Source organism: Anolis sagrei, chromosome 2, assembly GCF_037176765.1.
Source record: "Anolis sagrei isolate rAnoSag1 chromosome 2, rAnoSag1.mat, whole genome shotgun sequence".
NCBI lineage: Eukaryota > Metazoa > Chordata > Lepidosauria > Squamata > Dactyloidae > Anolis > Anolis sagrei.
Genome location: NC_090022.1, coordinates 301060858 through 301084225, shown reverse-complemented (window position 1 = coordinate 301084225; position 23368 = coordinate 301060858). Strand labels below are relative to the sequence as shown.

At 45.0% G+C, this 23368-nt stretch overlaps 1 protein-coding gene across 2 annotated transcripts in view; it reads right to left on the bottom strand.

Annotated features, from left to right (window-relative positions):
- FAM219A (family with sequence similarity 219 member A) overlaps positions 1-23368 on the bottom strand; it is a 117162-nt gene that overhangs the window by 12224 nt on the left and 81570 nt on the right. For both annotated transcript variants that reach the window (XM_060761136.2, XM_060761135.2), the window contains exon 3: positions 3187-3289. In XM_060761136.2, the coding sequence (XP_060617119.1) occupies positions 3187-3289 (103 nt within the window). The remainder of the gene's footprint in view (positions 1-3186; positions 3290-23368) is intronic.

Below are 23368 nucleotides of genomic sequence, written 5' to 3'. Positions count from 1 at the left end.
GTGGAAGTTGATGTCCAAAACACCTGGAGGGAGGGCCAGAGTATGCCCAGGCCTGTTTTAATTGTCTGGCCATTTGGGTTGTTGTAGGTTTTTGGTAGGTATATGGCCATGGTCTAGAGGCATTTTCTCCTGACGTTTCGCCTGCATCTATGGCAAGCATCCTCAGAGGTAGTGAAGTCTGTTGGAACTAGGAAAATGGGTTTATATCTCTGTGGAATGACCAGGGTGGGACAAAGAACTCTTGTTTGCTGGAGCTAGGTGTGAATGTTTCAACTGACCCCCTTGATTAGCATTTGATGCCCTGGCAGTGCCTGGAGCATTCTTTTGTTGAGAGGTGATTAGATGTCCTTGTTTGTTTCCTCTCTGTTGTTGTGCTGTTCTAATTTTAGAGTTTTTTTAAAAATACTGGTAGCCAGATTTTGTTCATTTTCATGGTTTCCTCCTTTCTGTTGAAATTGTCCACATGCTTGAGGATTTCAATGGCCTCTGTGTAGTCTGACATGGTGTTGTTGGAGTGGTCCAGCATTTGTGTTCTCGAATAATCTGCTGTGTCCAGGTTGGTTCATCAGGTGATCTGCTATGGCTGACTTCCCTGGTTGAAGGAGTCTGCAGTGCCTTTCATGTTCCTTGATTCATGTGTTGGTCAATGCTGCTGCGTTTGGTGGTCCCTCTGTAGACTTGTCCACAGCTGCATGGTACACGGTAGACTCCTGCAGAGGTGAGAGGATCCCTCTGTCCTTTGCTGAATGTAGCACTGGTTGGATTTTCTTGGTGGGTTTGTAGACAGTTTGTATGTTGTGTTTCCTCATCAGCTTCCTTATGCGGTCAGTGGTTCCCTTGATGTCTGGCAAGAACACTTTTCCTCTGGGTGGATCTTTGTCTTTACTCTCGTGGCTTGTTCTTGGTCTTGCAGCTCTTCTGATGTCTCCAGGCACTGCTAGGCAATCAAATGCTAATCAAGGTGGTCAGTTGAAACATTCCCACCTAGCTCCAGCAGACAAGAGTCCTTTGTCCCACCTTGGTCATTCCACAGATATATAAACCCATATTCCTAGTTCCAACAGACCTCACTACCCCTGAGGATGCTTGCCATAGATACAGGTGAAACGTCAGGAGAGAATGCCTCTCGACCATGGCCATATAGCCCCAAAAAACCTACAACAACCTAGTGATTCCAGCCATGAAAGCCTTTGACAATACATTGAATGTCTGGCCATTTGTTTATATCTGTTGTTCTGGGTCCTGTAGGACCTTCTACTTGAGGAGACAAAGTATGATCCCTGTTTTTATCTCCCACGGTAACAATCAAATCCACATGAGCAGGTCTTATTTTTGTGGATTTGATTAAAATTGATTTTGATTATTTTCAAATATTATTATAAATGTTTGTGGAAAGCCACCTTGGGATTTGCTCCATGAGAAAGGTGCCATATGAAGTAAATATATAACTAACAGATATTGTGAATATTTCTTTTTCAATTTTATTGTGTTTTATTTTATGGATTGTTTTGCTTTTATGTTTTATGGACATTTTGTCCTACATGTAAGCTGCCCTAAGACCCTTTGGGGAGATGGTGGCGGGGTATAAAAATAAAGTTGTTGTTGTTGTTGTTGCCTTATGTTTAGTCACAATCCCTTTCCTCAGTACTACTGATTTATGTCGATCCTTTGGAATGTATAAATTCAATGGCTAAAATGATTGAACTATTGAATAATTCTGATCACCTAAACCAGGGGTCAACAAACTAAGCTTGTGGGCCGGATATGGCCCTCCAAGGTCATTTATCCACTCCCTGACCTAAACATTATCATCATCATCATCATCATCATCATCATCATCATCATCCTGAGGGTTGCTCTGAGTCTGAAACAAGTTGAAGGCCCACAACAACAACGACAACAACAAAAATCTGAATTATTTTCACTATTCTATCAGCCTAAAGCAGGCCAACACTTCCCAAAAAAATCCTGGTAAGTTTATACTGATGCTTGGCTTTAAAAGGTTTGATGACCCCTGGTCTAAAAGGTGCCATTAGAGTCCTTCCTTGTTTCTTTTTGGACTCTGATGAAGATAATCAGCCAGACATCTGTCTGCTCTCATTTTGGAACATCTGCACCAGCAGCCATTCTCCCATAGAATCATAGAATCAAAGAATTGTCGAAGGCTTTCATGGCTGGAATCACTAGGTTCTTGTGGGTTTTTTCGGGCTATAGGGCCATGTTCTAGAGGCATTTCTCCTGATGTTTCGCCTGCATCTATGGCATGTTCCTTGATTCGTGTTTGGGCAATGCTGCGTTTGGTGGTCCCTATGTAAACATGAATCAAGGAACATGGAAGGCACGGCAGACTCCTTCAACCAGAGAAGTCAGCCATAGCAGAGCACCTGATGAACCAGCCTGGACACAGCATAGGATTTGAGAACACAGAAATGCTGGACCACACCAACAACCACCATGTCAGGCTACACAGAGAAGCCATTGAAATCCACAAGGAGCATGTGGACAATTTCAACAGAAAGGAGGAAACCATGAAAATGAACAAAATCTGGCTACCAGTATTAAAAAACTGTAAAATTACAAAAGCAAAACAGCAAAGAGGAAACAACCAGGCACATCTTAACACCTCTCAACAGGGGATTTTCCCAGGCTCAGGCAGGCCTTCAAATGCTAATGAAGGTGGTCAGTTGAAACATTCACACCTAGCTCCAGCAGAGAAGAGCTCTTTGCCCCACCCCAGCCATTCCACAGATATATAAACCCACTGTCCTATTTCCAACAGACCTCACTACCTCTGAGGATGCTTGCCATAGCTGCAGGCGAAACGTCAGGAGAAATGCCTCTAGAACATGGCCCTATAGCCCGAAAAAACCCACAAGAACCTATAGAATCAAAGAGTTGGAAGAGACCTCACGGGCCATACAGTCCAACCCCCTGCCAACCCTATTCTGCCAAGAAGGAGGAATATTGCATTCAAATCACCCCTGACAGATGGCCATCCAGCCTGTTTAAAAGCTTCCAAAAAAGGAGCCTCCACCACGCTCCGGGGCGGAGAGTTCCACTGCTGAACGGCTCTCACAGTCAGGAAGTTCTTCCTCATGCCTCCCATCACGACTCCAGAGCAAACTGTACATGAAGAAATAAAAAAGAGGGCGATGCCCCTCCTCTTTGGTGCTGGGAGGGACCCACCTTGTCCGGGCCATGACGTTGTTCTTCTTGGGCTGTTGGTTGACGGGGCTCCCCATGTTGCCATTTTTCAGAGACCCCTTCCGAGCCAACTCCCTCTGTTTCTCTGCGGAAAAGGAAAGGAAAAGCAGATGTTAAAATACAGGTCAGTGACTCAGCTTCTTCTTTCAAAGAAGAACAATTATAAAGGGGTTTATATAGAGAGAGAGGGGGGGGGGGGGAGAAATTTTACATTTAAATTACAATGATATGTCCCTCCCGAAAGATCTCAGACAAGCCCCTACACTGGCAGTTTTCAGAAAGAATTTGAAAACCTGGCTGTTCCAATGTGCCTTTTCAGATTAGGAATCTCCCAAGACCAAATCCCAGAAGCACTTTAGTTACCAAGATCACCGCACACTGCACACCGCACTTTTATTATAATCCCACTCCCCTCCGACACATCAGCACTTTTAACCCTGTACCCTACTTCGGCCGACTCAGTTTTTAATAATGTCTTGTCGTGTTGCTATTGTCATTGTTTTTGCTTGACTGTTTTATTTGCTATGTATTGTATTGCTGTATTGTTTTGGGCTTCGGCCTGCTGTAAGCCGCATCGAATCCTTCGGGAGATGCTAGCGGGGTACAAATAAAGTTATAATAATAATAATAATAATAATAATAATAATAATAATAATATGTCCTGAAATAAATAAAATACAATTTGCAGAAACCTGTCAAATAAATCTAAAAAAACACTTCATTTAGAATACTTACATATACAGTGTTCCCTCACTACTTCGCAGTTCGCTTATTGCAGACTCGCTGTTTCGCGGTTTTCCTTCCTTGTTACTCACCGGGCTGAGTCCTGGCTCTGCCACCGGGACATGGCCCGGTGAGTAGAGAGCGAGCAAGGGAGGGCGGGTGAGCAAGTGAGGGAAGGCCACAAAGGTAGAAGCAGGAGCCTTGGAAGAGGTGGCCTGGCGGCAGAACCAAGACTTGGCCCGGTGAATAGCAAGTGAGAGGGGTGGGTGGGTTAGTGAGCGAGTGAGGGTGGCAAGGGCAGCAGTGGTGGTAGAAGCAAGAGCCTGGCCATCTCTTTTAGGCTCCTGCTTCTGCCACTACTTCTACCTTTGTGGCCCTTCTTCCCTCCCTCCCTCCCTCATTATGCACTAGGCTGGGTCCTGGTGGCAAAACCAGGACTTGGCCCAGTGAATAGTGAGTGAGCAAGGGAGGACGGGTGGGTGAGCGAGGGAGGGAGGGAAGGGGGGCCGCAAAGGTGGAAGCAGCTCTACTGTACATAGCGTCCCTACTTCGCGGATTTTCACTTATCACGGGTGGTCCTGGAACGTAACACCTGCAATAAGTGAGGGAACACTGTATGCTTTCAAGTTAGAAATGTCTTGAACAAAAATTACATCATACTAGGCATTTGCATTGTACACCACCTTTCTAATATTTTGTAAAAAAATTATGCATGTAGATTCTGTTTAAATTAGGCATGGGCAAACTTCGGACCTCCAGGTGTTCTGGACTTCAAATCCCACAATCCCTACTTACTCAGCTGTACATAATTTTTAATTTTATTATTATTTAAAATTCTAAATAAAAAGATACTTTACATTTCTATACTTATCAACTACTTATATATTTCCATTTACCCCCTAAAAATATAGTGAGGGTAGTCAAAAAGCGTGAGTCCTTTTCTTTGAAAGGTTCCTGAAAAGGAAGACTGCACTTGTCAATCTTCCCATTGTTGTTCTTTGGTTTGACAAAACATATTTTCGTAAGAATGGAAGCTTGCAATCTCGCATGGAACATCCCATTTGAGAGTGCTGCCCATCAAATATGAGCTCCAGTGTGTTCTTACTGGAGTGGGGTACAACCCCCCTGTTATGTCAGCTCCACCAGATATATAAACCCATTTTCCTAGTTCCAACAGACCTCACAACCTCTGAGGATGCTTGCCATAGATGTAGGTGAAACATGGCCATATAGCCCCCCCCCAAAAAACCTACAACAACCCAGTGATTCCAGCCATGAAAGCCGTCGACAGTTTCAAAATGCTTCATGCATTGTGATGACCATCCTATTTCCATACATAATTGTATTACTGTTGCATTTCTGTAAATATTTTTTTCTACACGACCGTAAAATGGATTAGTTGCACTACAAATGGACCCACACATTTCAGATTTTGGAGCTTGAGGATGAGAGAAGTAGCTGACAAGGGAGTAGCAAGCCTGAACAAAAGGGTTGGGTGGGAGGAACAAGGCATCCTGTCTCACGGTTGTTCTGTTCAGCCTGTTCCCAACAGCGACAGCAGCAGGAAAAGGAGGTGAAAGGAAGGGCAACACGAGGCTTCGGGGAAATGCAACGCTTTCTGCTCGTCTCCAAATCAACATCACGGGGGGAAAAAACGAGGCTGAATGTCTGCTCCATCCACACAATCTTTTGCTTCTCTCTCAGACAAGTACAACCAGGTTGAAAGCAATGGCACACATGTCATTTGCGATTACCTGGAACATGAACAACAAAAGATACTTCAACAGGCACCACAATTCAAGAGAGATATTGACAAGCTGGAATGTGTCCAAAGGAGGGCGACTAAAATGATCAAGGGTCTGGAGAACAAGCCCTATGAGGAGCGGCTTAAGGAGCTGGGCATGTTTAGCCTGAAGAAGAGAAGGATGAGAGGAGATATGATGAGAGCCATGTATAAATATGTGAGAGGAAGTCACAGGGAGGAGGGAGCAAGCTTGTTTTCTGCTTCCTTGGAGACTAGGACACAGAACAATGGCTTCAAACTACAAGAGAGGAGATTCCATCTGAACATGAGGAAGAACTTCCTGACTGTGAGAGCCGTTCAGCAGTGGAACTCTCTGCCCCGGAGTGTGGTGGAGGCTCCTTCTTTGGAAGCTTTTAAGCAGAGGCTGGATGGCCATCTGTCAGGGGTGATTTGAATGCAATATTCCTGCTTCTTGGCAGGGGGTTGGACTGGATGGCCCAGGAGGTCTCTTCCAACTCTTTGATTCTATGATTCTATGATTCTAGGTAAAAACATACAGGCAGAAAAAGAGCTCCCAGTGGTGCAATGGGTTAAACCCTTGTGCAGTTCAAATTCGGGGAGCGTGGTGAGCTCCCCTCTGTCAGCTCCAGCTTCTCCACAGGGACATGAGAGAAACATATATGGTAACATATCCGGATGTCCCCTGGACAACGTCCTTGCAGATGACCAATTATCTCACACCAGAAGCATCGTGCAGTTTCTCAAGTTACTTACTTACTTTACTTACTTAGGCGATCCCTCATTGGCCAAGGATGATGGTCCTCCAAGTTTAGTGTCCTGGCGGTGGGTTCGTATGTGACTGTGGAGCCCTATTCTTGACCTGCATCTTCTCCCACAGTGAGGGCATCGGTTTCCAGGTGGAAGGCGGTCTCGTTCAGGGTTGGCTTGACACACCTTCCTTTTGGCACGTTTCTCTCTTTCGCCCTCCATTCGTGCCTCTTCGAATTCTGCAGCACTGCTGGTCATAGCTGACCTCCAGCTGGAGCACTCAAGGGCCAGGGCTTCCCAGTTCTCAGTGTCTATGCCAGAGTTTTTAAGGTTGGCTTTGAGTCCATCTTTCAATCTTTTTTCCTGCCCACCAACATTCCGTTTTCCGTTCTTGAGCAACTGCTTTGGGACATGGTGGTCGGGCATCCGTACAACATGGCCGGTCCAGTGGAGTTGATGGCGGAGGAGCATCGCTTCAATGCTGGTGGTCTTTGCTTCTTCCAGAACGCTGACGTTTGTCTGCTTGTTTTCCCAGGAGATTGGCAGAATTTTCCGGGGGCAGCGCTTATGGAATCGTTCCAGGAGTTGCGTGTGACGTCTGTAGACAGTCCACGTTTTGCAGGCATAGAGCAGGGTTGGGAGGACAATAGCTTTATAAACAAGCCACTTGGTCTCCCTACGGATGTCCCGGTCCTCAAACACTCTCTGCTTCATTCGGAAGAATGCTGCACTCGCAGAGCTCAGGCAGTGTTGTATTTCAGTTTCAATGATGATGTCTGTAGACAGTCCACGTCTCAGAGGAGTACAATAGGGCTGGAAGGGGAATGGCTTTATAAACAAGCACCTTTGTTTCCCTACGGATGTCCCGGTCCCCAAACACTCTCTGCTTCATTCGGAAGAATGCTGCAATCGCAGAGCTCAGGAAGTGTTGTATTTCAGTCTCAATGTTAACGTCTGTAGACAGTCCACGTCTCACAGGAGTACAATAGGGTTGGAAGGGGAATGGATTTATAAACAAGCCCCTTGGTCTCCCTACGGATGTCCCGGTCCTCAAACACTCTCTGCTTCATTCGGAAGAATGCTGCACTCGCAGAGCTCAGGCAGTGTTGTATTTCAGTCTCAATGTTAACGTCTGTAGACAGTCCACGTCTCACAGGAGTACAATAGGGTTAGAAGGGGAATGGCTTTATAAACAAGTACCTTGGTCTCCCTCCGGATGTCCCAGTCCTCAAAACACTCTCTGCTTCATTCGGAAGAATGTTGCACTCACAGAGCTCAGGTACTCCTGTATTTCAGTCTCAATGTTGATGTCTGTAGACAGTCCACGTCTCACAGGAGTACAATAGGGTTGGAAGGGGAATGGCTTTATAAACAAGCCCCTTGGTCTCCCTACGGATGTCCCGGTCCTCAAACACTCTCTGCTTCATTCGGAAGAAAGCTGCACTTGCAGAGCTCAGGCAGTGTTGTATTTCAGTCTCAATGTTGATGTCTGTAGACAGTCCACGTCTCACAGGAGTACAATAGGGTTGGAAGGGGAATGGCTTTATAAACAAGTACCTTGGTCTCCCTACGGATGTCCCAGTCCTCAAACACTCTCTGCTTCATTCGGAAGAATGCTGCACTCGCAGAGCTCAGGCAGTGTTGTATTTCAGTTTCAATGATGATGTCTGTAGACAGTCCACGTCTCAGAGGAGTACAATAGGGCTGGAAGGGGAATGGCTTTATAAACAAGCACCTTGGTATCCCAACAGATGTCCCGATCCTCAAACACTCTCTGCTTCATTCGGAAGAATGCTGCACTTGCAGAGCGCAGGCAGTGTTGTATTTCAGTCTCAATGTTGACGTCTGTAGACAGTCCACGTCTCACAGGAGTACAATAGGATTGGAAGGGGAATGGCTTTATAAACAAGCACCTTGGTCTCCCTACGGATGCCCTGGTCCTCAAAACACTCTCTGCTTCATTCGGAAGAATGCTACACTCGCAGAGCTCAGGCAGTGTTGTATTTCAGTCTCAATGTTGACGTCTGTAGACAGTCCACGTCTCACAGGAGTACAATAGGGTTGGAAGGGGAATGGCTTTATAAACAACCCCCTTGGTCTCCCTACGGATGTCCCGGTCCTCAAACACTCTCCTTTATTTGGAAAAACATACAGGATGGCACTTAGGCAGAAAAAGAGCCCTCAGTAGTGCAAAGGGTCAAACCCTTGTGCAGTTTGAACCTGGGGAGCAGGGTAAGCTTGCCTCTGTCAGCTCCAGCTTCCCTGCAGGAACATGAGAGAAGCATATGTAGTAACATATCCGGGTGTCCCCTGGACAACGTCCTTGCAGACGACCAATTATCTCACACCAGAAGCATCTTGCAGTTTATCAAGTTACTCCTGGCATGAAAAAAGGCAGAAGAAAAGGGAAATGCACAGATATAGGATGGGTGGCACCTGGCTTGAAAGTAGTTTACGTGAAAGGGATCCTGGAGTCTTAGCAGACCATAAGCCAGCAATGTCATGCAACAGCTTAGAAAGCCAATGGGATTTTGGGCTGTGTGGAAAGGCGTATTGATCGAGGGAGGTCATGGAGCCCCTTCCTGCCCTCAGATGAAACTTGCAAACATGCAAACACCCACGATTGCACCCTCCCCTCCAAGACACACAAATTAATGAGGCGGGACAACCCTAGAGAGACTATTTCCATTTCAGGATATCCATTAAGAAAAAGGAAAGTGTGGCAGCAAAGTCATTTTCCAAACGCTTGATAGTCAAGCCAAGTTTCCAGAGAAGAAATTAAAAACTCCTTCTAGCGTGCAGCTGAGGAATTGGATCAATAGATTGGCATTTAGGGAAATTACGTTGCTTCATTATTCTTCAGGGCTCTTATTGCCTGCGATCACGTCAGTTCACCTGCCGAAGGAGGCCAATCCCAGACCGGCTTCCCAAACAGTGAAGAGGCCACAGAAATGATTTCTTCTTTAATTTCTCTGCTGTGCTTCTTCCAATATTGGACCCAAGGTGACTGAATGCAAAGACTGAAATGAAATACAGTCAGATCTTCACATTTGCTGGGGCTAGGGGCACACGACTCCCAGGAAAGTGTAAAACTGCACATGATTATTATTTATTATAGTTATTATTAATAACAATATTGTGTGCCCCTAGCCCGAGCAAATGTGAAGAGTGGACTGTATTTCTTTAGATCACACCTGGAATACCTGGAGGCTCCTTCTTTGGAAGCTTTTAAGCAGAGGCTGGATGGCCATCTGTCAGGGGTGATTTGAATGCAATATTCCTGCTTCTTGGCCGAATGGGGTTGGACTAGATGGCCCAGGAGGTCTCTTCCAATTCTAGGATTCTAGGATTCTATGATTCTACAAGAGAGGAGATTCCATCTGAACATGAGGAAGAACTTCCTGACTGTGAGAGCCGTTCAGCAGTGGAACTCTCTGCCCCGGAGTGTGGTGGAGGCTCCTTCTTTGGAAGCTTTTAAACAGAGGCTGGATGGCCATCTGCCAGGGGTGATTTGAATGCAATATTCCTGCTTCTTGGCAGAATGGGGTTGGACTGGATGGCCCAGGAGGTCTCTTCCAACTCTAGGATTCTAGGATTCTATGATTCTACAAGAGAGGAGATTCCATCTGAACATGAGGAAGAACTTCCTGACTGTGAGAGCCGTTCAGCAGTGGAACTCTCTGCCCCGGAGCGTGGTGGAGGCTCCTTCTTTGGAAGCTTTTAAACAGAGGCTGGATGGCCATCTGCCAGGGGTGCTTTGAATGCAATATTCATGCTTCTTGGCAGAATGGGGTTGGACTGGATGGCCCATGAGGTCTCTTCCAACTCTTTGATTCTATGATTCCCTGAGCTTTGGCAGGGGGTTGGACTGGATGGCCCACGAGGTCTCTTCCAATTCTTTGATTCTATGAGCCTGCCAGCAATTTACTTTGCAGCCTCCTCCTGTGCTCATAGAAGATATGTTGCAGTTAAAACCCATCGCTAGATTCCACCCAAGAATTAAAACTTGGAAGTTTTGTTTCCTGCTAAAGATACGGTATAGTACATGGACAACCTCTGCTGACCCATAGCAACACAGGGATCATATGGTCCTCCTCTCAACTATGTTCCCAGAGCAAGAACTGCACTGCCCAATTTTCCTTTACAATTGTGACTTTGGATTAATACTTTTGCAATCATGGACCAAGGGCAAGATGGATTGATGGTATCCTTGAAGTGACTGGTTTGACTCTGAAGGAGCTGGGGGTGGCGGCGGCCAATAGGGAGCTCTGGCGTGGGCTGGTCCTGGAGGTCACGAAAAATCGGAAGCGACTGAACGAATAAACAACAACAACAATCATAGACAACATTCTCCTAGGCCATTACATACAAAAGAGCAGCATCTAGGTTACCAACGGGAGCGATGCTCAGTGAGCACACAACTCCTCTGTTGCGCCAGCTCCACTTGCCAGTCTGCTACCAGGCATAATTCAAAGTGCTGGGTTTAGCCTATAAAGCCCTAAATGGTTCTGGCCTGGCTTAACTATCCGAACGTATCTCTCCTTATGAACCATCTAGGACTTTAAGATCATCTGGGGAGGCCCTGCTCTCGGTCCCACCTCCATCTCAGATGCGTTTGGCGGGGATGAGAGACAGAGCCTTCTCAGTGGTGGCCCCTCGGCTATGGAACGTTCTCCCCAGGGATATTAGATCGGCTCCCTCCCTTCTAACATTCAGCAAAACACTTAAAACCTGGCTCTTTGAGCAAGCTTTTTCTACTACAGCATAATTAGACGTAAACAAATATATGGAATGACTGACGATGCAACTGGACAATTATTTTAGTAAGGAGATGCTGAGGATCTTGTTTTTACAGACATATCTGCTTTTTATATTACACTAGCCATCCCCTGCCACGCGTTGCTATGGCCCAGTCTAGTGGTCATGGGGGTTCTGTGTGGGAGGTTTGGCCCAATTCTATCATTGGTGGGGATCAGAATGCTCTGTGATTGTAGGTGAACTACAAATCCCAGCAACTACAACTCCCAAATGTCAAGGTCTATTTTCTCCAAACTCCACCTGTGTTCACATGCAGGCATATTGACTATCTGTGCCAGGTTTGGTCCAAATCCCTCGCTGTTTGAGTCCACAGTTCTCTCTGGATGTAGGTAAACTACAACACCAAAACTCAAGGTCAGTGCCCACCAAACCCTTCTAGTATTTTCTGTTGGTCAAGGGAGTTCTGTGTGCCAAGTTTGGTTCAATATCAGAATGCTCTGTGATTGTAGGTGAACTACAAATCCCAGCAACTACAACTCCCAAATGTCAAGATTCTATTTTCCCCAAACTCCACCAGTGTTCACATTTGGGCATATTGAGTATTCGTGTAGAGATTGGTCCAGATCCATCATTGTTTGAGTCCACAGTGATCTCTGGATGTAGGTGAACTACAACTCCAAAACCAAAGGACACTGCCCACCAAACCCTTCCAGCATTTTCTGTTGGTCATGGGAGAACTGTGTGCCAAGTTTGGTTCAAGTCCATCTTTGGTGGGGTTCAGAATGCTCTTTGATTGTAGGTGAACTATAAATCCCAGCAATTACAACTCCCAAATGACAAAATCAATTTTTTTGAGTGAAGGACGTACATTGGGTTGTTAGGTGTCTTGCGTCCAAATTTGATGTCAATTCGTCCAGTGGTTTTTGAGTTCTGTTAATCCCACAAACAAACATTACATTCAGTTCTTGCGGGTTTTTTCGGGCTATATGGCCATGTTCTAGAGGCATTTCTCCTGACGTTTCGCCTGCATCTATGGCAAGCATCCTCAGAGGTGAGGTCTGCTGGAAATGGGGAAAAGGGTTGGGAAACTTCCCATTTCCAGCAGACCTCACCTCTGAGGATGCTTGCCATAGATGCAGGCGAAACGTCAGGAGAAATGCCTCTAGAACATGGCCATATAGCCCGAAAAAACCCACAAGAACTGAGTGATTCCAGCCATGAAAGCCTTCGACAATACATTGAACATTACATTTTTATTTATATAGATTTTAAATGTTGAATGGTTTTTATTATTGTTTTAACTGTATTTGGATATTTGTTATGGCATCGAATCGATGCTGACTGTGAACCGCCTTGAGTCACCTCTGGCTGAGAAATAAATAAATGAAACAAACAAATAAATAAGAAGAAAAATATTCAGAATTTTGAAAATAAAATGTAGTTTCAAGGGCTGTGTCCAACTGCCTTCTTGCAGGCAGCACTTGCCCAAGGATTGGCTGAGAATGAAAGGAAAGTAGTGAGCAAAACAAAACAAAACAAAACCCTCTTCCAAGCCATTCATGACATTGGCAATGAGAACCAGGTCTCTGGAGGCAAGTGCTTCAGGCGTGAACCCAAGAGTTCATCCTGGTGGCCCTGACTTTTTTGCAGGGAATGCAATCATGCCTCTAATTCCCAGCCGCTCTCTCTAATGAATCCTCTGCAGGAGGAAAGTGGCCGGGAGCCCAAGGGATCTGCAAAGGTGTCCTGGGGGAAAGGGGCAGACTTGTGCCAGGGAAATTAATCTCTTCTGGGGCAAGTGACCCTTTTAAGGAACTGGAAGGGAAACCTAACAAGCTTACTCTCTGCTGGAGGAGCCAAGCCAGGGCCCAGGAGCCAAGCAAAAGGGAGTTTCCCAAGCATTGTCTTAGCCAAGAGAGCAAAGGGAATTAATGGCCGTAGTTTCAAACAGCAACAGTGCCAAATAGAGAACGCCATAAGAAAATTTCTGATGGGATTAAAGCTAGCAAACAGGATGGACTATCTTTTAATACTGTTAGCCACCGTGTTAAAAAAATATATTTACGTGGAAAATTCTTCTGAATAAAAATTCCACAGATAATATGAACATTGTTGTTGTTCATTCGTTCAGTCGTCTCCGACTCTTCGTGACCTCATGGACCAGCCCACGCCAGAGCTCCCTGTCGGCCGTCACCACCCCCAGCTCCTTCAAGGTCAGTCCAGTCACTTCAAGGATGCCATCCATCCATCTTGCCCTTGGTCGGCCCCTCTTCCTTTTGCCTTCCACTTTCCCCAGCATAATTATCTTCTCTAGGCTTTGCTGTCTCCTCATGATGTGGCCAAAGGACTTCAACTTTGTCTCTAGTCTCCTTCCCTCCAATGAGCTTTAGTCGGGCTTTATTTCCTGGAGGATGGACTGGTTGGATCTTCTCGCAGTCCAAGGCACTCTCAGCACTTTCCTCCAACACCACAGCTCAAAAGCATCGATCTTCCTTCGCTCAGCCTTCCCGAAGGTCCAGCTCTCACATCCGTAGGTGACTACTACAGGGAAGACCATGGCTTGGACTAGGCAATGGATCTTGGTTGCCAGTCTGATGTCTCTACTCTTCACTATTTTATCGAGACTGGACATTGCTCTCCTCCCAAGAAGGAAGCGTCTTCTGATTTCCTGGTTACAGTCTACATCTGCACTCATCTTTGCACCTAGAAATACAAAGTCTGTCACGGCCTCCACAATTTCTCCCTCTATTTCCCAGTTGTCAATCATTCTTGTTGCCATAATTTTGGTTTTTTTGATGTTTAGCTGCAACCCAGCTTTTGCGCTTTCTTCTTTCACCTTGATTAGAAGGCTCCTCAGATCCTCCTCGCTTTCGGCCATCAGAGTGGTGTCATCTGCATTTCTGAGGTTCTTTTGTGGGATTGACAGAACTCAAAATCCACTGGACGAATTGACACCAAATTTGGACAGAAGACACCTAACAACCCAATGTATGTCCTTCACTCAAAAAAAATGATTTTGTCATTTGGAAGTTGTAGTTGCTGGGATTTATAGTTCACCTACAATCAAAGAGCACTCTGAACCCCACCAACGATGGAATTGAATCAGACTTGGCTCACAGAACTCCCATGACTAGCAGAAAATACTGGAAGGGTTTGGTGGGCACTGACCTTGAGTTTTGGAGTTGTAGTTCACCAACATCCAGAGAGCACTGTGAACTCAAACAATGATGGATCTGGACCAAACTTGGCATGAATACTCAATATGCCCAGATATGAACACTGGTGGAGTTCGGGGAAAATAGAACCTTGATATTTGGGAGTTGTAGTTCCTGGGATTAATAGTTCACCTACAATCAAAGCGTGTGTATGCTGAACCCGCCAAATACAGAATTGGGGAAAACTTACCACACAAAATCCCCATACTCAGGGCCATCCAGTCCAACTCCCCTCACAAGGACAAGAAAATGTAATCAAAGCCCTCCTGACAGCCATAGATATAGATATATGATTCACACACACACAGATATAGTATCATAGATTTGAAAGGAACCCCTAAAGAAGGACAATGAAATGTTTCATGTTCCAGAGTAAGCAAACCAGACACTCTCCACGTCAACATCGACATAGAAACAACAAGAAATACTGTTTACCCATAAGAACAAAGGAATTACATATATTAGAAACCAACACTTTCTCATTACTTTATTTTCCAAATCAGCAGACTGGGCCACAGCAACGCGTGGCAGGGGACAGCTAGTAGTTAATAAGATGACCAATACGTAAATATAGTTAATAAGATACTGTAAATCTTTTAAGTTATATCCATCATTAACTTTGCTCACTCATCCACATGTCACATTGTCAACTACCATTGTTCCGTTGCGTCCTCGTCTCCAGGGAAGCAGAAAACAAGCTTGCTCCCTCCTCCCTGTGGCTTCCTCTCACATATTTATACATGGCTATCATATCTCCTCTCAGCCTTCTCTTCTTCAGGCTAAACATGCCCAGTTCCCTAAGCCGCTCCTCATAGGGCTTGTTCTCCAGACCCTTGATCATTTTAGTCGCCCTCCTCTGGACACATTCCAGCTTGTCAATATCTCTCTTGAATTGTGGTGCCCAGAATTGGACACAATATTCCAGATGTGGTCTAACCAAAGCAGAATAGAGGGGTAGCATTACTTCCTTAGATCTAGACACTAGGCTCCTTTTGATGCAGGCCAAAATCCCATTGGCTTTTTTTGCCGCCACATCACATTCCTGGCTCATGTTCCCCTTCCTCCCCACGAGGACTCCAAGATCTTTTTCACACATACTGGAGGACAGTTCTCAGCCTGATAATGAGCAAGCAGGGAAACAGGCTGACACTAACGAACAGACTGACCTTGACGAAATGGGAACCTTAGATCGGGCTGACTGTTTGGAACTCAGAGTTCGAAGGAGTGTGAGAATAGCTAACAAGAAGGAGGCCAGAGGCCAAAGAAACACCTTCATGTTTTGCAAAGGGTATTAAGGAGGGAGTTTGGGACCAAACCTTTGTCAAAGCAACTTTGTGTTCAACTAAGAAGCTTGCCTTTGCTTGTCTAGATTATCTTACAGTTCTTGTGATCATGATTTCAGGACTTTGTCATGTTCTTTTGGGGTTTTGCTTTGCTGGTGCCTTTTTGGATTAAGCTTCAAGTGCTATATTATATTGATCTGTTGGAACATTAACCTTTGTCTTTAAAAACTTTTTACCTTTTATTTTTAATAAACTATAAAGACTCAAGGTGAAAGAAGAAAGCGCAAAAGCTGGGTTGCAGCTAAACATCAAAAAAACCAAGATGATGGCAACAAGAATGATTGACAACTGGGAAATAGAGAAAAGGTGGAGGCCGTAACAGTCTTTGTATCTCTAGGTCAAAGATTACTGCAGATGCAGACTGTGGCCAGGAAATCAGAAGACGCTTCCTTCTTGGGAGCAGAGCAATGTCCAGTCTCGATAAAATAGTCAAGAGTAGCGACATCACACTGGCAACAAAGATCCATTGCCTAGTCAAAGCCATGGTCTTCCCTGTAGTCACCTACGGATGTGAGAGCTGGACCTTAGGGAAGGCTGAGCAAAGGAAGAGAGAGGCTTTTGAGCTGTGGTGTTGGAGGAAAGTTCTGAAAGTGCCTTGGACCGCGAGAAGATCCAACCAGTCCATCCTCCAGGAAAGAAAGCCCGACTGCTCACTGGAGGGAAGGAGACTAGAGACAAAGCTGAAGTACTTTGGCCACATCATGAGGAGACAGCAAAGCCTAGAGAAGGGAATGATGCTGGGGAAAGTGGAAGGTAAAAGGAAGAGGGGCTGACCAAGGGCAAGATGGATGGATGGCATCCTTGAAGTGACTGCACTGACCTTGAAAGAGCTGGGGGTGGTGACGGCCGACAGGGAGCGCTGGCGTGGGCTGGTCCATGAGGTCACCTAGAGAAGACAATGATGCTGGGGAAAGTGGAAGGTAAAAGGAAGAGGGGCCGACCAAGGGCAAGGTGGATGGATGGCATCCTTGAAGTGACTGGCTTGACCTTGAAGGAGCTGGGGGTGGTGACGGCCGACAGGGAGCTCTGGCGTGGGCTGGTCCATGAGGTCACGAAGAGTCGGAGACGACTGAACGAATGAACAACAACAAAAAAGACTTCTGGCTCTGTGCAGTTTGGTGTCTTCAGCAAGGTGAATCTACTCTGAGGTGCAACAGATGCACCTTCATTTGCAAACTATATTCACCCACAGACTATGATAGAAACTAATCCTGTGCATGGACTGCAAATGTGCTGTTCTGTCAAGTGGGAAGAACTCTGCCTCTGAGGACCACTAAAAGGACAAGAGAGCTAAGTTTACAGCATTCCTGCAGATTATTTATGAACAGGCGCATATCCGACACTTTCTTCTTCCATTAAGGGACGGACGTTCGGGGCAGCTAATGACCTTTCCATTAAAGACAAGAGATTAACACCAAGGCAATCAACAGCCCTTCCACTTTGAACAACATCCATCGAATCCATAAAACCAGTAGCCGAAATTTGACCCCATCATTGTTGTGAAAAAGTAATTCGCATGTTAATATAGGTATGTGTTAGCTTATGTCTTTGCTTAATGTGTTTGGGTTGCATGTTGTAGTGGATAGTTAGCTGCTTAGTTATAGTGACATATTATAAAAATCTTTTTTTTTTGTATTAGTTCTCTCTCTCTTTTTACTATTTCTTTATTCCTGAATAAAAATGAGATACACCAAAGAGGAAACACTATAGGACTTAGGTGTAGATAGGTCACTAATGGCAGTGCCCGCAGTGTATCTGCTCCAATTGTCCCACAAGCAAAAGCATTTAAAACACTTCGATGAAGTCAGGAATCCTAGCAGACTGACAAGACAATGCTACACGAGGCCCAGTTCTGGACAATCATAGAATAGAATTATAGAATCCTAGAGTTGGAAGAGACCTCCTGGGCCATCATCCAGTCCAACCCCATTCTGCCAAGAAGCAGGAATATTGCATTCAAAGCACCCCTGACAGATGGCCATACAGCCTCTGTTTAAAAGTCTCCAAAGAAGGAGCCTCCACCCCATTCCGGGGCAGAGAGTTCCACTGCTGAACAGCTCTCACAGTCAGGAAGTTATTCCTTATGTTCAGATGGAATCTCCTTTACTGTAGTTTGAAGCCATTCCTCCATTGTGTCATAGTCTTGCATTGCAGTACTATAGTATCAGGAGAAACAAGCTTGCTCCTTCCTCCCTATGACTTCCCCTCACATATTTATACATGGCCATTATGTCGCCTCTCAGCCTTCTCTTCTTCGTGCTAAACATGCCCAGCTCTTTAAGCTGCTTCTCATAGGGCTTGTTCTCCAGACCTTTGATCATTTGAGTCACCCTCCTCGGGACACATTCCAGCTTGTCAATATCTCTCTTGAATTGTGGTGCCCAGAATTGGACACAGTATTCCAGGTGTGCTCTAAGCAAGGCAGAATAAAGCATGGGGAGCATGACTTCCCTGGATCTAGACACTAGATTCCTACTAATGTAGGACAAAATCCCATTGGCTTTTTTGCCAATAGGATTTTGGCAAAAAAAAAAAAATCCCTGGGGTTTGTACAAAAGACTTTTCAGTGACAAACCTTACTTACTTACTTAGGCGATCCCTCGTTGGCCGAGTAGGATAGTCTTCCAGGATCACTATTCTGGTGGGTCCGTAGGTGACTGTGGAGCCCTATTCTTGACCTGTATCTTCTTCCACAGTGAGGGCATTGGTTTCCAGGTGGAAGGCGGTCTTCAGTCAGGGTTGGCTTGACGCGCCTTCCTCTTGGCACGTTTTTCTCTTTCACCCTCCATTCGTGCCTCTTCTAATTCTATAGCACTGCTGGTCACAGCTGACCTCCAGCTGGAGCACTCAAGGGGCAGGGCTTCCCAGTTCTCAGTGTCTATGCCAGAGTTTTTGGCTTTGAGCCCATCTTTAAATCTCTTTTCTTGTCCTCCAACATTCCATTTTCTGTTCTTGAGTTCAAAGTAGACCAGCTGCTTTGGGAGACGGTGGTCGGGCATCTGGACAACATGGCTGGTCAAGTGGAGTTGATGGCGGAGGACTATCGCTTCAGTGCTGGTGATCTTTGCTTCTTCCAGCACGCTGATGTTTGTCCGCCTGTCTTCCCAAGAGATTTGCAGGATTTTCTGGAGGCAGATGATGGAATCGTGCTAGGAGTTGCATGTGACGTCTGTAGACAGTCCACGTTTCGCAGGCATAGAGCAGGGTTGGGAGGACAATAGCGTTATAAACAAGCACCTTGGTCTCCCTGGACAACCCTAGAGAGGCAGTAAAAGAACGAAGAGCACCAAAGATGTGGAAGGTTGGCACTGTCCTTGCTTTCTGGTCAGAACTGCTGAAACAAATGTCAGCAAAGCAAAGAAGGCTGGGAAAACCAAGCTGGGAGGCCAAATACTGCATGTCTATGCTGCGGGCCACTCCACCCAACATGCAGAGTCAAACCAAACCACGTATTATCCCTCACCAGCTAGATGTCTCCTGCCCATTGGTGTCCAACAATCCCAAAGGGCCTGAAGTTTCAGAAGGTTGCTTTTCATCCTCTTCAGCCTTGACCATCAGGGTCAAGTGGTGCAGGAGGATCTACATTAATGGACTTTCCTGCCCAGCCATTGGGGATTTCTGAAATAAACTGTGGCATCTACAGTAACCATTCCTTGTCTTACTGAGGCTGAAAGGAGATGACAGTTCCAGGGGAAGAGAAAGGCCATGCAATGCCAACAAGCAAGCAGAGACAAGTGCAGCTTTAGGACACACGCCAGGAGCCGAGGAATCAGCCGATGGATCATGGCATCCTTCACTTGTGAAATTCTGAAACTGGGTCCCAAGAATAGCTGGTCAGCATGAACCGATTTATGACAGAAGAAGCCTGGAGCATGGCAGTACTTATAGTATCTGGAGAAGAGGCAAGTGGCACTTCTTTCACTCTCTGCCAACTTCTTAAAAACATGAGAAGCAGCATTGAGTCTCACTCCAGACAAGAGAGATCCTTGCTGTTGGTGGTTTTGTGTGTCTGGTTGAATGCTCTGGATATCGGGGAACAACAAATCCCTGAATAGAGTGAAAACATCCAGGGAAGTAATGCTACCCCTTTATTCTGCTCTGGTTAGACCACACCTGGAATATTGTGTCCAATTCTGGGCACCACAATTCAAGAGAGATATTGACAAGCTGGAATGTGTCCAGAGGAGGGCGACTAAAATGATCAAAGGTCTGAAGAACAAGCCCTATGAGAAGCGGCTTAAGGAGCGGGGCATGTTTAGCCCGAAGAAGAGAAGGATGAGAGGAGATATGATAGCCATGTATAAATATGTGAGAGGAAGCCACAGGGAGGAGGAGGGAGCAAGCTTCCTTTCTGCTTCCCTGGAGACTAGGACGCAATGGAACAATGGCTTCAAACTACAAGAGAGGAGATTCCATCTGAACATGAGGAAGAACTTCCTGACTGTGAGAGCCGTTCAGCAGTGGAACTCTCTGCCCCGGAGGGAGTGTGGTGGAGGCTCCTTCTTTGGAAGCTTTTAAGCAGAAGCTGGATGGCCATCTGTCAGGGGTGGTTTGAATGCAATATTCCTGCTTCTTGGCAGAATGGGGTTGGACTGAATGACCCATGAGGTCTCTTCCAACTCTTTGATTCTATGATTCTATGATTCTATGTAGAATTCATTCATTTATTTATTTGCCACATTTATATCCTACCCTTCTCACCTTGAAGGGGACTAGAAATGCTTCCATCCTACCCGTAAATACAATCCACAGAATCCAGTGCCCTCCAATACTCCTGTTTTCCATTTCTCAAAATGGCAACAGGAAATTACAGAATTACTCACCATTTCTAAAAGGAACTGCAAAGGAAAACTAATTTTTCCAAGAGTAAACACTGGACAGAGGGATCCTGTGCCTTTCATAGCTCTGCAGAAGAAGGCATTTCAGCAAGTATTACCGTATATATTTGAATATAAGCCGACCTGAATATAGAATCATAGAATCAAAGAGTTGGAAGAGACTTCCTGGGCCATCCAGTCCAACCCCATTCTGCCAAGAAGTAGGAATATTGCATCAAATCACCCCTGACAGATGGCCATCCAGCCCCTGTTTAAAAGCTTCCAAAGAAGGAGACTCCACCACATTCCGGGGCAGAGAGTTCCACTGCTGAACGGCTCTCGCAGTCAGGAAGTTCTTCCTCGTGTTCAGGTGGAATCTCCTCTCTTGTAGTTTGAAGCCATTGTTCCATTGCGTCCTAGTCTCCAAGGAAGCAGAAAACAAGCTTGCTCCCTCCTCCTCCCTGTGGCTTCCTCTCACATATTTATACATGGCTATCATATCCCCTCTCAGCCTTCTCTTCTTCAGGCTAAAAATGCCCAGCTCCTTAAGCCGCTCCTCATAGCGTTTGTTCTCCAGACCCTTGATCATTTTAGTCACCCTCCTCTGGACACATTCCAGCTTAGAGTCAATATCTCTCTTGAATTGTGGTGCCCAGAATTGGACACAATATTCCAGATGTGGTCTAACCAAAGCAGAATAGAGCATGGGGAGCATGACTTCCCTGGGTCTAGGCACTATGCTCCTATTAATGCAGGCCAAAATCCCATTGGCTTTTTTTGCCGCCACATCACATTCCTGGCTCATGTTTAACTTGTTGTCCACGAGGACTCCAAGGTCTTTTTCACATGTACTGCTCTCGAGCCAGGCCTCGTCCCCCATTCTGTATATTTGCATTTCGTTTTTCCTGCCCTAATTTAACACAAAAAACTGGGAAAACGTTTTGACTCGAGTATAAGCTGAGGGTGGGAAACGCAGCAGCTACTGGTCAATTTTGAAATAAACATAGATGCCAATATAATTACATTAATTGAGGCATCGGTAGATTAAATGTTTTTGAATATTTACATAGAATTATAAGATAAGATAAGACTGTCCAACTCTGATTAAACCATTATTTTCACCTTCTTCAATGTAAATGTGCTTACGTATCCTTCCAATAATAGAGTACAATAATTAATGCAATAATAACAATAATAGAGTAAAACCATCAATGTAATAATAACAATAATAAACTAAATAATAAACGTAATAATAATAATAGAGTAAAATGATAAATATAGCAATAATGAATAAAGTAAAATAATAAATGTAATCAAAATAATAATAATAATAATAATAATAATAATAATAACAGAATAAAATATTAAATAACCTTGACTTGAGTATAAGCCGAGGGAGACTTTTTCAGCCTAAAAAAGGGGCTGAAAACTAGGCTTATACTCGAGTATATACAGTACTTGGTTATTTGATGTTGTGTTGATTTCAAGAGAATAATGCTTCTTCTATTTCAAGGGGTCATTCCACACATGATGGAGGTATCGCTGTAGCTTCTCAAAGCTGGATGTGCTTTGTTGTCGAACATGATACTCCCCGCCCCAAAAAAGATTTATAGTTCACCAAGGACTCAGAAAGAAACTCCCCTGCTCCAGTTGGCCACACTAAATGTGTGGTGATAAGGAAATGAAAAGTTTAATTTCTGATTGCCTTGAGGGGGAAATTTGTTATCGAAGATGATACTCTCCAAAGATGTATAGTTCACAAAGGGCTCAGAAGTAAATACAGGATTTTTTCCTTTATAAAATGATCCTTTCCAGACTTGTGCAGGCTCAAAGAATCGGATGATCCAAGACCAAACCAGCAACAGCTATCATATTTAACCCTTAAATAAATTTTATCTATTTTTCATTATTTTCTAAATAACTCTCTCTATATGTATACACACACATATGTGTACACACACATATACACACACACACATACATACTGAATCTATTTCTTAAACCAGAAATGAATAAAATATCTTGTACAGTAGAGTCTCGCTTATCCAACCTTCGCTCATCCAACGCAGTCTGCCTCCCGCCCGCATCCACAGCTATTTCAATACATTGCAATGTTTTGGTGCTAAATTCGTAGATATAGTAATTAATACATAACATTACCATGTACTGAACTGCTTCTTCTGTCCATTTGTTGTAAAACATGATGTTCTGGTGCTTAATTTAAAACCTGGCTGTTTGAGCAGGCATTTGCAGACACAGTATAACTCATTAATTGAGACTCATGGAACAATTGGACGATGCAACGGAAAAATGATTTTAATGATGAGACAATGAGGACTTGTGCTTTATAGTTTTATTGTTTTATTGCTTTTATATTTTTATTTTGTCGTGTCAGGGCAGCCAGTCAATTATATTACATTTCTAACAGAACAAAGCAAACAAACAGACAAAATACAAAATTTGTGAGTTTGGTAGTTGATTAAATGTCCTTTGACCAGTATCTGGCCACTTGGAGTGCTTCTGGTGTTGCTGCAAGAAGGTCCTCCCTTTTGCATCATGTGGCAGGGCTCAGGTTGCATTGCAGCAGGTGGTCAGTAGTGTGCTCTTGTGGATTCCACTTTGTGGCCCCATTTCTGAACGGTGGCTCTGCATCTCGTGGTGCCAGAGCGCAGTCTGTTCAGCACCTTCCAAGTTGCCCCGTCTTCTGTGTGCCCAGGGGGGAGTCTCTCATTTGGTATCAGCCATTGGTTGAGGTTCTGGGTTTGAGCCTGCCACTTTTGGACTCTCGCTTGCTGG